At 41.2% G+C, this 14,271-nt stretch overlaps 2 protein-coding genes and 1 pseudogene across 2 annotated transcripts in view; 1 reads left to right on the top strand and 2 right to left on the bottom strand.

The window, feature by feature from the left end:
- LOC106561322 (ELKS/Rab6-interacting/CAST family member 1) overlaps positions 1-3,438 on the top strand; it is a 42,191-nt gene extending 38,753 nt beyond the window's left edge. The window contains 1 exon segment of the mRNA XM_014125158.2: positions 825-3,438. Within this exon segment, the coding sequence (XP_013980633.2) occupies positions 825-962 (138 nt within the window). The 3' untranslated portion in view covers positions 963-3,438.
- The window catches only part of LOC106561341 (E3 ubiquitin/ISG15 ligase TRIM25-like), a 552,627-nt pseudogene that overhangs the window by 532,749 nt on the left and 5,607 nt on the right, over positions 1-14,271 (bottom strand).
- On the bottom strand, positions 3,924-6,814 carry LOC106561323 (F-box/LRR-repeat protein 14). The gene has a single exon (XM_014125160.2). It carries the CDS (start codon positions 6,221-6,223, stop codon positions 5,012-5,014), a length of 1,212 nt encoding a protein of 403 aa, XP_013980635.1. The 5' UTR covers positions 6,224-6,814; the 3' UTR covers positions 3,924-5,011.

Raw genomic sequence — 14,271 nt, 5'->3', positions numbered from 1 at the left:
GCTTGCTAGTTAGTCTGTTGGAATCGTCCCTTTGGCTGAGAATCGTGACTTACATTCCATGCCACAGTCTAACATTTTTACATTTAGAATGAAAGTGTTTTTAGGTATAATGTAGTTTGTTGATTTAAGATGACTAAAGTGCAGTACCAGACAAGTTTGGACACCTACTCATTCAAGTGTTTTTCAAGAGTGTGTAAAGCTGTCATCAAGACCAAGGGTGGCTATTTTGAAGAGTCTCAAATATAAAATATATTTTGATTTTGTTTAACACTTTTTTTTGGTTACTACATGATTCTATTTGTGTTATTTCATAGTTTTGATGTCTTTACTATTATTCTACAATGTAGAAAATAGTAAAAAATAAAGAAACTCTTGAATGAGGTGAGTCCAAACTTTTGACTGGTACTGTATGTTACAAATGACCAATCAAGCATATCCAAAATGTTTATAAAATCATAAATAAAAAAGAATACAGCCGTTGTCGGGATATGAGTAAAGTATGCCATTTATCATAGGAATAACAGGAGTACCCTACGGCTGTAAGCTACTCGGGGGTGTGATCACGTTAAGCCTTGCCTTGCTCTGTATCTATGGGCTAACCAAGATGACCACTGGTGGTTTTCCCCACAGGCGGACGAGGGTGCAACGTTCTTTTTAATACCGACTGAGACTATCCCTTCCTCTAGTGTTCTCTCTTGTTCCCTCTGTCTTTCTTTCCCTCTTTATCTTTCTGCACTCTGTGTTATCTAAAGTTTTGATTTGCCTCAATAAAAAATGGGGGTGGGGTTGAAGAAGTATGCTAACTCATTATCTCTCTTCCTTAGTTGGAACTGGAGTTGGAGTTGTGTGAAAAGGAGAGCGGGGAGCTGCAGGAGTATGCCAACTCAGTGCTGCAGCAGATCGCTGACTACTGCCCTGACATCCTGGAGCAGGTGGTCAATGCGCTGGAGGAGTCCTGCTGACCGCTCACTTTTACAGACCACCTCATGACCCCGCATGAGCTTCAGGCAACCTTCCCCCCCATCTATTCGCACATGATCAGGGCAGAGGGAAGACTGGGCGATCGTACTGCACCTCCACATGCCCAATTCTCATTCCTGGGGATATTGACCAGCCTGAGGACATGATGAAGAACAGCCACAAAGTGGCCTAATGGTGGAGGGATGTAGCGGCCTGCCAGTCATGGGTTGTGTTCAGTAGGGCACGTCATACCAAAACGTTTTGAAAGAGAAAACACAGGTAGCACTTTCAAAATGTTTTCTCTGGATTCATCCCTACTGACACAACCATTGTTTTTTCTGAATGGTAGAGTGTCGTGGCATAAAAATATTTAGGAACCAATTATTTAAACCACTTTTTTTTTTGCTAGTTTATTTCCTTTGATTGGCCTTCAGAATCTCCTATGTGAGTTACTGGACAACAAACCTTTTCCCTCAACTCCCCACCTAGATCTATTGAGAGAACCCCTAGCTGAGTTTTGCTGACTAAATGTAAGGCTTTAGCTATGGCTGACTTACTGCGTGTTCTGTGAACGGCTCTTAAGACAGAGGGAAGAATCCTAACTTGAATTTCCACACACATTTCCCATTGACATCAATGTCTAATTTATGTGAAACTTTGAGATACACTAGCTTCTCGAGTTAGGGAGAGAGAGCAGTTGATTTTAATGGTTTTGCACACAGCACTCCCTTCTATATGAGGTATGCAATGTTAGTTTATTTTCAGTCATAGCCAGCATCCCAAATGATACCCAATTCCCCACATTGTTCACTTATTTTGTCAAAAGTAGTGCACTAAACAGAATAGGGTGTCATTTGGGAGAATAGGGTGTCATTTGGGATGCTACCAGAGTGGCCTTTGAGCGTACACAGGGATCAGTACTGGACCTAAATGAGGGACCTTTTTTATTCCTCAGTTCTATTGGTGCTACAGCATAGCATAAGACATCAATAAAGATCTAATCCACTGGTCACATGATCTCATCCAAAGTTTCTATAGATATGACTTTTAAAAAAACTATAATTGTTTCTTTTTTTTATTGAATTACATTCCCTTAGATGCAAATGTTGCCCGTTCACGGCATCTGTCCAACGCTTCAGAGCTAGCTATGGTTCTTGTAATGAGATTATCGGGAATCCTAGTTAAAAAGACATGGCGGTCACTTCTCAGTGGGTTTGAACTTTTTTCAATCAGTTTGTAAATAACTCATCAAATACGTACAGTGACTATATAAAGGTAACCCAGTGGAAGATGTTGTGAATTCTGTTTAATATATATATATATATATATACACACAAGTGAGAAGCTAAAAGCAGTGCAGTCCCGTGTGTCTCAATTTGTCTGCAGACAAGATGTATTTGACAGTACTGCCATAAGTCGCAAAGTCATGTTCTATAAATATATATACATATACAAAGTATGATGTTGACCATATGGATATATGCATTGAACTGTTTGCACAGAATCGTGAGGAGCAAGTCCCTCTGGACAAAGTTGTGGATTGTGTCCTCAGCTAAAACTGAAGAAATGTGTCAACGTTTTGTGTCAAATTAACTACAAATATTTTCAAACCGTGACTGTGTAGAGGGAGAGTACTTTTCTTGCATTTATTTCTAAATTGTTCATGTTTTATATACACACTTTTGCCACATTATGTAAACCTTTTACCCTTAGGTTCCAGTGTTTTGTTTTTTCATCTGTCTGAGATGTGAATGGGTGTTTGGGAATGACGCTACCTAGACTGTGTTCCTCTTATGTTCTCTCACATAGTAGTCTGACCCTTTAGGACAGAGGGGTCTCCAAACATATTTGTCCTGTGGCCTGATTAGTGAGAGTTGTACTGTATAGAACAGACATCACTCTCTGCCAGTCTGGCATTTTATAACTGCTCTATACAGTGTGTTCCTATGCCAATCAGTCAATGGTTGAACAATAATAAAAACCTACAGATCAGCTTGCTCTCCAGGACCAGAGTTGGAGACTAGGTTACTGTTCAGGTTATTTTATCCTGCCTCTTGTCCATAGGCCCTATGATGAGAAATTTTGAATCACATCCTGGCAATCCCAGAAGTAATGACTGACCTGACAAAATCATGAGGTCAAACCAAAGGGTTCCACTTGTCAGCTTTCACCTATCCAGGTCGTTAGAGCATCGTTTTATTCTAGGAAGGAGGAACAGGGCCCTAGCCTGTGTATCCCTGCCTTTGCCTTAATGTCTGTGGACTCACCATTCTGTGATAACTTCATGTTTTACATTTTTCATTTAGGAACAGTGCTTGCTGTTAAAGGGGCTACTACTACCAAAGTCATGGTTCACTTTTTTTGTGTTTAAAGGAAATGTACTGCCTTCTGTGTTGATGAAAAAAGTAAAACTATGTAAAAAGAAAAGATGAGTATTTGCATTTTGTATATGTATGTAAATAAACATATCCTATCAGTCTTTGACTCTGGGGATTTGTTTACAGGAGCACCATGTGCATATTTATCAGCAGAATGAAGTGTAACATTTGTCTCTATTTTAATATCTGCCTCAATTGCTAAGAATGGTTTTCATTCCTTCAGACCCTGTCCTGCTGTTAATCCAGTAAGGACATGTGACCGACAAGCCCTCCCCTTAACTTCTGGATAGGTGTGTAAGCAGTGACAGAAACTCTAACGCCATGGTAGGTGGTAATCCACCATTTTAATATGTATCAGGTTCAGATCAGCACACAAAGGGAATAGAAACGAAGGGCCCGATTAAAACTGGTTGTGCAACCTCAAACCTATAGTCAATCTGGTCCTAATTGTTGTTTCTGGACCAGGCATATAATAGAGCAATAATGTTCTCAACACCCTGCACCTTCTGCCCTGTTTCCTGTTCTTACAATAGGTAAACCCCTTACTGGACGACAGAACTCAAATGAAAGAATTTCCCCCAAAAAAACATTGTGCGTTTTTATTAATAAATATCACTATCGTATGAATATAAACATTTTAAATTAGCCTTAACACTCCAATATCTTTCCTTGGAGGCTTTACAGGAGAAAATATGTAGGTTATTGATATGTTGCATACAGAAATACATATTCTTGATAACCAAGGACAAGATAAAGGGCTTTATTCAATCTATCGCTGAAGCATTAGATTGCTCAATAAATATTTAAAGGTTATTTCCGATTGAGCCAACATTTGCAGCGTTTACCGTGAATGCAGTCTCCGCTAACGTGGGAACAGTGCCTTTAAATTTCAATCATGCTGTAACAACTTCCGGGATACAGATTGAATTGAGCCCAAAGTCTATTTCCACTCTCCATTCTAAAGTCCCCAGGAGGAAAAGGCAGTTTACCCCTGTCATATCCACACTGTTCATGTTGACAAGATGGAGTAAGGCATATTACAATGTTTGATACAATGTAACTCCTCAGGAATGGGAACTACCAATTAAAAAACAAAACACTTCAATTTGAAGTACAATGTTCTGGACTACAGCCATTCATAAAAAAATACCTTCATTAACATAAGCAAAATACTTCGGCTGAAGAATTCCCCTGCTCACACCTTCAATCCAAGGCGTTAACGCCGTTGTGCAGTGTTGAGGACTGTGTTTGAACAGAGATGTTTTGCATGAGTCATGTCTATCATCAATACTGGTAAACATTTAAAGGGAAAGTTTAAAAATGAGTTTGTTTTGCATGGAAAGATGCTGTGTAGTGGGGTTGTGTCCCAGACAGTACAGTTTCTTGAATGGATGAGGTAGCTAGTCAAAACCTTATAGATGTGATACAGGGACAGGATAGTTAACACTGAAATAAGAGAGAAAGCAATTGTACCAAAATAAGGGGTGGAATATTGCTGTGACAGTGAATGTTTAAAAAGTGTTTCCTTCTGCTAAAATTAAGTCACAGTATTGTAGCTATTAAAGTTAATGTAATAGTCTACGAGCTGTTCCGCTCAGATAATCTCTGTGGATGAAAAATATTACACCTTCCACAGTGAAAACCCCACTTGGCAGTTCATCCCAGTTTGGCTTTCACCTAACTTTCTCACTCTCCGTCATCTGCCAGAGTCCCAGGTTTAAAACTTTAAGGCACGGGAGCTGCGTTATCCTCTCCAGACCCCGCTTGGTGATTTTGGTACACCCGTACAGGTCGATACCGGTGAGCTGCGTCAGGTGGTCGGCAATCAGCTCCAGCCCCTTGTCAGTGATGCGTACACACTGCCCAATGTTCAGCGTCTTGAGCTCGTGCATCTGGCGCACCATCCGGTTGATCCCGTCGTCACTGATGTGGCAGGAGCACAGGGACAGAGACTTGAGCTGGTACAGCCCCTGGGCGATGTAAGCCAGGCTCTGGTCACCTATCTTGTCGCAGAAGGAAACGTCCAGGCCAGAGAGCTGCAGAGACCCCATGGCCAGGTGCATGATGCCCATGTCACTGATGTTGTCACAGGACCGCAGGTTGAGGCTTGACAGGTGAGTCATGTTCGACAGATGGATCATACCTGCGTCCGATATGCCTCCGCAGAAGCTGAGGTTGAGCACCTTGAGCTTGGCTAGTCCCTTGGAGACATGTTTGAGGGACAGGTCTGTCAGTTTCTGGCAGTCCTGTAGGGTCATCTGCTCCAGGGAAAGGCAGCCTTCGGCAGCGCTTCGGGTCATCCCAGCCAGGTGACCGATGCCGACATCTGACACATGCCTGCAGCTCCGCAAGTTAAGGCTCTTGAGTTTGTGCAAGCCCCAGGCGATGAGAAGAAGGCCTGTGTTGGTGATGTTACTGAGGCCTCCAAGTTCCAGCACCTCCAGGTTTTTGAGATACTGGGCAATCCTGCCCAGGCTTGAGTCTGTGATTGGTTTGCAAAGACTGAGGTTGAGGATTCGCAAGGACGGGATGTCTTGAACAAACGCATGTCCGAGGCCGTTGTCCGTGAGGTTAAAACAGCCACATAGGTTAAGGCTTTCGATGTTTGGCAGCCCCTGGATTACATAGCTCAGGCTTCGCCGCAAGCTTAGGATCTGGACCTTCCTAATGCCTCGGGTATGGAGGCTGGGGAACAGGGACGGGTTGGCCCTCCGCAGATGCAACTTCGCTTCCACCCCCCTCCACACAGACTTGTGATACGAAGCGTCCCTCCAGGCCGCACACACTTGGGCCACCCTACCTTTGTCCCTTACGTCCAAGTAACTGAAAATTATAGCTAAAATTTCCGGGAAGAGGCCAGATATGTGTGTTTCCATTTCAAACATGTTTGGAAAGGGAGAGGTTAGATAAAACTAACCATGTATCCGCTTATTCGAGTAGGCTAGCTAACTGTTAGCTAGCTAAATTAGGTAATGTTACTCAGGAAAATAACCTGTTCAAAGTCCAGCCATCTCTTCATAATGCATATCCAACAAGAAGTGTGGAGGTTGAGTTATAATAGATAGGTTATAATGATATTATTCTAATCAAATGAGATAGCTAGCTACGTCCTACAAAAACTTAGGATAGCTAACGTTAGTTAGCGTACTAAAAGGCGGAAAACAGTGACGGTCAGGCGACTCTACCCAATTTCAAGTCAGATGACCGCTGTCGTTCTTCAAACGGATCCAGTCGGTCGTTCATTTTCAAAACAAAAAGTAGAAATGTATTTATGAAAACCGCAGTATCTGTTTCTTCTGTGTCATCGATTAAAATGCAACGTTTCTATTATCATTTCGGTTCTGTTGTGGGATTCTTCCTGTGCTGCCTTTGTCTGACCAACCATTTCAAACTAGCTTGCTACGCAGAAAGTCAGCAGCACTTCCTTGCTTTGGGGGGTACAAAAACAATACATATAAACGATTGACATTAATACGAGAAAATGTAATAGGTCAAAATTGACAACATACATATTAAAAAGTTAGACATGTTACACATAATCACTTTTCTCAGAAATTCTAAAGGATTTTTTGTGAACCACCCCTTTTTATTTTTGGTTTCGCCCAATTAGTTACAAGGTAGCTGTCCGCTGAAAGCGACTTGTTTTTTCTACTTGAACCACATTCCTTAAAATAAGTAGTTTGTTATATAAATACATAATTTCATGAGTTTTAAAGTGAGTGTCCATACTCACGAATGGGCAGGAATGAACCATGTTGATAAATGTGACCTGGACCAGGGTACAACCAGGTTGCTTCATCAATAAAGACAAAGGCTAGTTATTATGCAATATTGTACAGCATCCCAATGTTCACTTTTGGGATGTGGGATATTCGTTCTCACTCCTTGATCGATTTTCACAACCTCTATTTGAATAAAGTGTATACAGGGCTACAACAGCCAGGACATTTACTTCAAACCTCCTTCAAGTCAGCTTCAGTGTCTGTCAGTAGGAAGTAGGGGCTGTGTAACCAAACGCAAACTCCTGATAGCATGAATGCTCTTCAAGGGCCACTGGAAACCAAATACTCCCTTTATCCTAATGGTCAGTTCACACCAGTGGTCAAACTCTGGTAAACACTCCATCTAAGGAGTAGGGGTGATGGTTTTGCATATGGTCCAGAAGAAGAGTAAGAATATATTGAAATGTAATCAATCGTCAAGGAACATTTTCTTGTGGGGGAAACTGACAAAATGAGTGGTCCTTGGGAAAATGTGATGCAATTTTTATGACTCTATGTAACTGTGAATCTTGTGTGATGTGTGTTTTGTCCTATTTTTATTTAATTTATTTTTATTTTTAATCCCAGCCCCCATCCCCGCAGGATGCCTTTTTTCCTTTAGGTAGGAGAGCATTGTAAATAAGAATTTGTTCTTAACTGACTTGCCTAGTTAAATAAAGGCTAAAAAAAACCTTTAACCTTTAAAAAAACGATTGATTATGAGATCCTATTAATGTCAAACTGTAGCATTAAGATTACTGCATAAATTGACGCCAATAATCAATCAATGTTTTATTAATGCCAGGGATGGGCAACTTATTTGAAGATACCCCCCCCCTCCCCAATTTTTTTTTTTAGAATTGCAGCAAACTTGCTTTAAAACTGCAACATTGTCTCTACACCACTTGGCAAAATGTATAGAATTGCACGAAATTAACTCTAAAACGTAGATTTTTTTTGTGGCCTCAACCTCCATCAAAGTTGCCCATCCCTGATCTTCAAGGTAGCTTCAAGGTACATTGAAGCTGATCTGGCTCATGGTGGCCCAAAGCTCTATTAAGAACCTTTATGTTGGTGTTTCCTTTATTTTGGCAGTTACATGATAATGAGAGACAAGGGCTATTTCTTAATTGTTTATTCTCAATTTCTCCTGTCCTTCTTCACCTTTCTTTCTCACAATAAATTGCAGGCAAGGGTCCGACGGGAGGAACATTGTATCTTCTCTGGCAATGCATTCTGAGAATTTAGTAGGCGAAAAGAGAGGTTGGTGAGGGAGGAAAGACAATACAGAAAGTTCCTATTTCAGTGTCCTCAACATCAAGTGTTGAACTACAAACTGTAGCATACTTTCAAATGATAGTATATATAGATTAAACAGTATTGCAGTGCCAAACATGCAGTAACGGTCATGCAAATGTATTCTTAATCCACAATATTTACTATTACAGGTTGATCATTGGCGGTAGTGGGGCTCTTCCCTGCTGATCTCAGGTCAGTGTATGTGTGTGTGAGAGAGAGAGCGTATATGACATACTATAATGATAAAATTATGGTTCAAGCCTGTGTTCATGGGACTCTAAAAGTCAGGATTTTGATTGGCAATGGGCCCTATAGTGATGGAGAGGCTACGTTTTGGAACTGGAAGAGAGGGGAACCAAATGGGTATGGTAGAGAGAATTGTGTGGGGATGGATCAAGAAGGAAAGTGGAATGATGTAGAATGTAGTCAGACATTTGACAGTGTTGTTTGCTACGATAGCGAGTCTAATTGGGAATGGGGATTTCACAAAAACCACCAGCAAGAAACACACACACACACACACACACACACACACACACACACACACACACACACACACACACACACACACACACACACACACACACACACACACACACACACACACAGTCTGCAGAAAGAGAACCTAGAAAAACAATACGTGTATAATACATGCTCACATATCAAGATAACAATGACCACACATTCACACGACATTTTTCAAAACATTCTCCTATCTGCGTTTTTGATGGGTGAACCAAAACACAGCTCAGTTTAAGATCATGTTTGAAAGATGCCTGCTTCAGAAGACAGTCTTTTTACTGTCATCTGACCTGGAGGAAATGGATGTGGGCCTCTGTGTGAGAGAGCTGCTTTATCTCAGCATCTTTCCTCCTCAGCTCAGCCACCTCCTGCTCCAGTTGCTCCAGGAGTCCTTCAGCCCAACTCACTTCAGCCTTCTCCTGGGCTCTGTTCAGCTCCTTCACCTCAGAGTGCCTTCTTTTAATGTAGTGGATCACCTCAGTAAAGATCCTCTCACTGCCCTCCCAATTCCACCTGTGCTCAGCGCTGTAAGGACACACACAGAGACAGGAGGGAGTCCATTTCAACTCGTCCATTCACCCAGCTCTCACTAGGACCCCAGACAGCCTGTAAATGTAAACATTTAAATATATACAGTGGCTTCAGAAAGTATTCATACCCCTTAACTTACTCCACATTTAATTGTGTTACAGCCTGAATTCAAAATTGATTAAAACATTTTTTTTCTCACCCATCTACATACAATACCCCATAATGACAAAGTAAAAACATGGTTTTAGAAATTTGTATAAATGGATTGAAAATGAAATATCTCATTTACAAAGGTATTCATACCCCTGAGTCAATACATGTTAGAATCACCTTTGGCAACAGTTACAGCTCTGTCAGGTTGGTTGTTGATCATTGCCAGACAGCCATTTTCGAGTCTTACCATAGATTTTCAAGCCAATTTAAGTCAAAACTATAACTAGGCCACTCAGAAACATTGTCATCTTGGTAAGGAACTCCAGTGTATGTTTGGCCTTATGTTGAGTTTTCACAAATAACTGATCTCAGTCCTCTTTAAAGTGAATTCTGCGGTAAAAAAAGCTAAAGAACTCAGTTCTCTTTGTATTCACAATATCCTGGCCTTTGAATGAGGACTCAATTCTTTTGCCAGTTCACATCACCTATTTAGTGGTACGAGTCTTCTTTGCATTCACATTGCTATGTTTAGAAAGGAACCAAGATCTTTTTCCAATATTCACTCAATGCACTCTGGGTTTTTGCAAAGTGCTGGACAAGCCATTCCATTTAGTAAAAAAAGGGGATACATAATCATTTTAAAAAGAAGATACTATTATAAATATTATTGGTAACAGAATAAATAGCAGAAGAATAATTGCAGATGAAATAATACTGTAATTGAAAACTGTACACCCAATGTAGGCTACTTCCCCTACAAGAGCTCAAATTGATTTTGTTCACTATGTTGTGATTCTTTACCAAATATGTTGTCTTCTCACACTACTCAAACCCCACAATCAAGTGAACAGTTTATGAACATCTCTTAGCCTATAGATCACATATTGCAAACAAATAATCTGAACTAAACTCCACACATACAGTGTATTCGGAAAGTATGCAGACCCCTTCCCCTTTTCACATTTTATTACATTTCAGCCTTATTCCAAAATTGATTAAATTGTTTTCTTCCCCTCAATCTACACACAATATCCCATAATGACAAAGCAAAAACAGGTTTAGACATTTCTAGCAAATTTATTAAAAAAATATTTTAAAAATGATGTCACATGTACATAAGTATTCAGACCCTTTACTCAGTACTTTGTTGAAGCACCTTTGGCAGCGATTACAGCCTAAGCGTATTCATGGGTATGATGCTACAAGCTTGGCACACCTGTATTTGGGGAGTTTCTCCTTCCTTCTCTGCAGATCCTCTCAAGCTCTGTCAGATTTGATGGGGAGCGTCGCTGCACAGCTATTTTCAGGTCTCTCCAGAGATGTTCGATCAGGTTCAAGTCAGCCCTCTGGCTGGGCCACTCAAGGACATCCAGAGACATGTTCCAAAGCCACTGCTGCGTTGTCTTAGCTGTGTGCTTAGCATCGTTGTCCTGTTGGAAGGTGAACCTTCACCCCAGTCTGAGGTCCTGAGCACTCTGGAGCAGGTTTTCATCAAGGATCTCTCTGTACTTTGCTCCATTTATCTTTCCCTCGATCCTGACGAGTCCCCAGTCGCTGAAAATCATCCCCACAGCATGATGCTGTCACCACCATGCTTCACCGTAGGGATGGTATTGGCCAGGTGATGAGCGATGCCTGGTTTCCTTCAGACGTGACGCTTGGCATTCAGGCCAATGAGTTAAATCTCGGTTTCATCAGACCAGAGAATCTTGTTTCTCATGGTCAGAGTCCTTTAGGTGCCATTTGGTATACTCCAAGCGGGCTGTCATGTGCCTTTTAATGAGGAGTGGCTTCCGTCTGGCCACTCTACCATAATGGCCTGATTGATGGAGTGCTGCAGAGAGGATTGCCCTTCTGGAAGGTTCTCCCACCTCCACAGAGGAACTCTGGAGCTCTGTCAGAGTTGGTCACCTCCCTATTTAAGACCCTTCTCCCCCGATTGCTCAGTTTGGCCAGGCGGCCAACTCTAGGAAGAGTCTTGGTGGTTCCAAACTTCTTCCATTTAAGAATGATGGAGGCCACTGTGTTCCTGGGGACCTTCAATGCTGCAGAAATTCTTTGGACCCTTCCCCAGATCTGTGCCTCGACACAATCCTGTCTCGGTGCTCTACGGACAATTCCTATAACCTCATGGCTTGGTTTTTGCTCTGACATACACTGTCAACTGTGGGACCTTATAGAGACAGGTGTGTGCCTTTCCAAATCATGTCCAATAAACTTGACTCCAATCAAGTTGTAGAAACATCTCAGATGATCAATGGAAACAGGATGCACCTGAGCTCAATTTCGAGTCTCATAGCAAAGAGTCTGAATAGTTCTTTTTTGCAAAAAAATCTAAAAACCTGTTTTCGCTTTGTCATTATGGGGTATTGTGCGTAGATTGATGAGGGGAAAAAATATTGTATCAATTTTAGAATAAGGCTTGAACGTAACAAGATGTGGGAAAAGTGAAGGGGTCTGAATACCTTCCGAATGCACCCTATTTTGGAATTTCGGTGCGTTCTTGATAATCTCTAATTAATATCTAAAAACAGCGCACATTTCTTTCTGCGAACCTGCACATCATCATATTCTCTCTTTTGTGGAACCAATGTGAGGGTTATGGAAAGTGAAACGCTTTTGCAATAGTCTACTGTGTGGTGCGGGAATAATGACAAGCAAATCTGGGGAGCTTTGTGTTCACATTGCCTTAAAAAAGGGAACCGAACCAAGGAATTCAAGCGAATGGAACTCAGACCAGCTCTAGAGATGGTCTCAGTTTGGTTTGCTTCTGGGGATCTTTTCAGGGGTTTGAGTTCCTTTGGGGTGTTCACACTGCACAAAATAATTAAGCTAACTGCACTGAGTTGCAAAAATTGTCTGAAAGGGACTAAGTGTCTCCCAGTGTTTGTTGAAAAGCAGACTGAACCAGGTTTTCCTCTATGATTTTTCTGGTGCTTAGCTCTATTCCGTTTATTTTAATTTTAAAAAACTCTGTAGATGACAAGCATACCCATAACATGATGCAGCCACCACCGTGCTTGAAAATATGAAGAGTAGTACTCAGTGATGTGTTGTGTTGGATTTGCCCTAAACATAATGCTTTGTATTCAGGGCATAAAGTTAATTTCTTTGACCCATTTTTTGCAGTTTTTCTTAAATGTCTTATTTCAAACAGGATGCGTGTTTTGGAATATTTCTATTCTGTACAGGCTTCCTTCTTTTCACTCTGTCATTTAGGTTATTCATTGTGGAGTAACTACAATGTTGTTGAGCCATCCTCAGTTTTCTCCTATCTGTAACTGTTTTAAAGTCACCATTGGCCTCATGGTGAAATTCCTGAGCGGTTTCCTTCCTCTCCGGCAAATGAGTTAAGAAGGACGCCTGTACTGTCACAGGATCCAACGAAAGTGGCGCCCCTCCTCGGTCGGGCGGCGCTCGGCGGTCGTCGTCGCCGGCCTATTAGCTGCCACCGATCGTTGTTTCTGTGTCGTTTAGTTTTGTCTGTCTGTTCCGCACCTGTTTTGTGTATGTCATTAGTGGGGACTTATTTAATGTGTGTTTTCAGTTGGGATTTTGTGCGGGATTGTTTATTGTCCACGTTGTGTGATCGATAGTTTGTTTTTGTGAAAGGATTTACCGGGCTGCGCTCCTTGCCTTAGAAAGTGTATTTTTGTTTGTGCTGTACGGGCGCAGTTTACCAGTTACTGGAACTTTGTATAGCACCCTGTGCTTTTCGGCGTGTGAGTAGGATCATTAAAGACACTCACCTCCAGCACCTCTGTCTCCTGCACTTGATTCCACCCATCCACCAGTCCAAGTCAAACGTGACATGTACCTTTGTAGTGACTTGGTGTATTGATACACCATCCAAAGTGTAATTAATAACTTCACCATGCTCAAAAGGATATTCAATGTCTGCTTTATTTTTTATTTTGACCCATCTACCAATAATGTGCTCCTGTGAGGCATTGGAAAACCTCCCTGGTCTTTGTGGTTGAATCTGTTTTGAAATTCACTGCTCGACTGAGGGACGTTACAGTAGGGTAAAGAGAAAAGGTAGTCATTAAAAAATCTGGTTAAACACTATTATTGCACACATAGTGAGTCCATGCAACTTATGTGACGTTTAATGCAAATTTTTACTCCTGGACTTATTTAGGCTTGCCATGACAAAGGGGTTGAACACTTATTGACTCAAGACATTTCAGCTTTTCATGTTTTATTAATTTATAAACAATTCTAAAAACATAATTCCACTTTGACATTATGGGGTATTGTGTGTAGACCAGTGACACAAAATCTCAATTTAATCCATTTTAAATTCAGGCTGTAACACAACAAAACATAGAAAAAGACAAGGGGTGTGAATACTTTCTGAAGGCACTATATGTAATGTAAATATATACGGTCCAACACACAGCCTATTTCAGGTCCTGCATCTCCTTCTCTCTCTCCTGGATTCTCTGCTGGGATTTCTGCTGATTCTCTCCCAACTGCTTCTGCAGAACAATCTCCACAGTTATTGTAAAGAGTGTGTGTGTTGGCACTGAGTATTGACTAGTTAACGTTTTACTTAGTGCTTCATTAGCATGGATTCACTCTGAAGGATTAAACCATTATAGGCCTATATTTAATATGTATTTTGAAAGTGTGAAAGAGCTTGCATTGAAATGTTTTGGTCCTTA

Source organism: Salmo salar, chromosome ssa17, assembly GCF_905237065.1.
Source record: "Salmo salar chromosome ssa17, Ssal_v3.1, whole genome shotgun sequence".
NCBI classification, from domain to species: Eukaryota; Metazoa; Chordata; class Actinopteri; order Salmoniformes; family Salmonidae; genus Salmo; species Salmo salar.
Note: the sequence above shows the minus strand (reverse complement) of the source record. Positions and strands in the feature narration are given on the sequence as shown.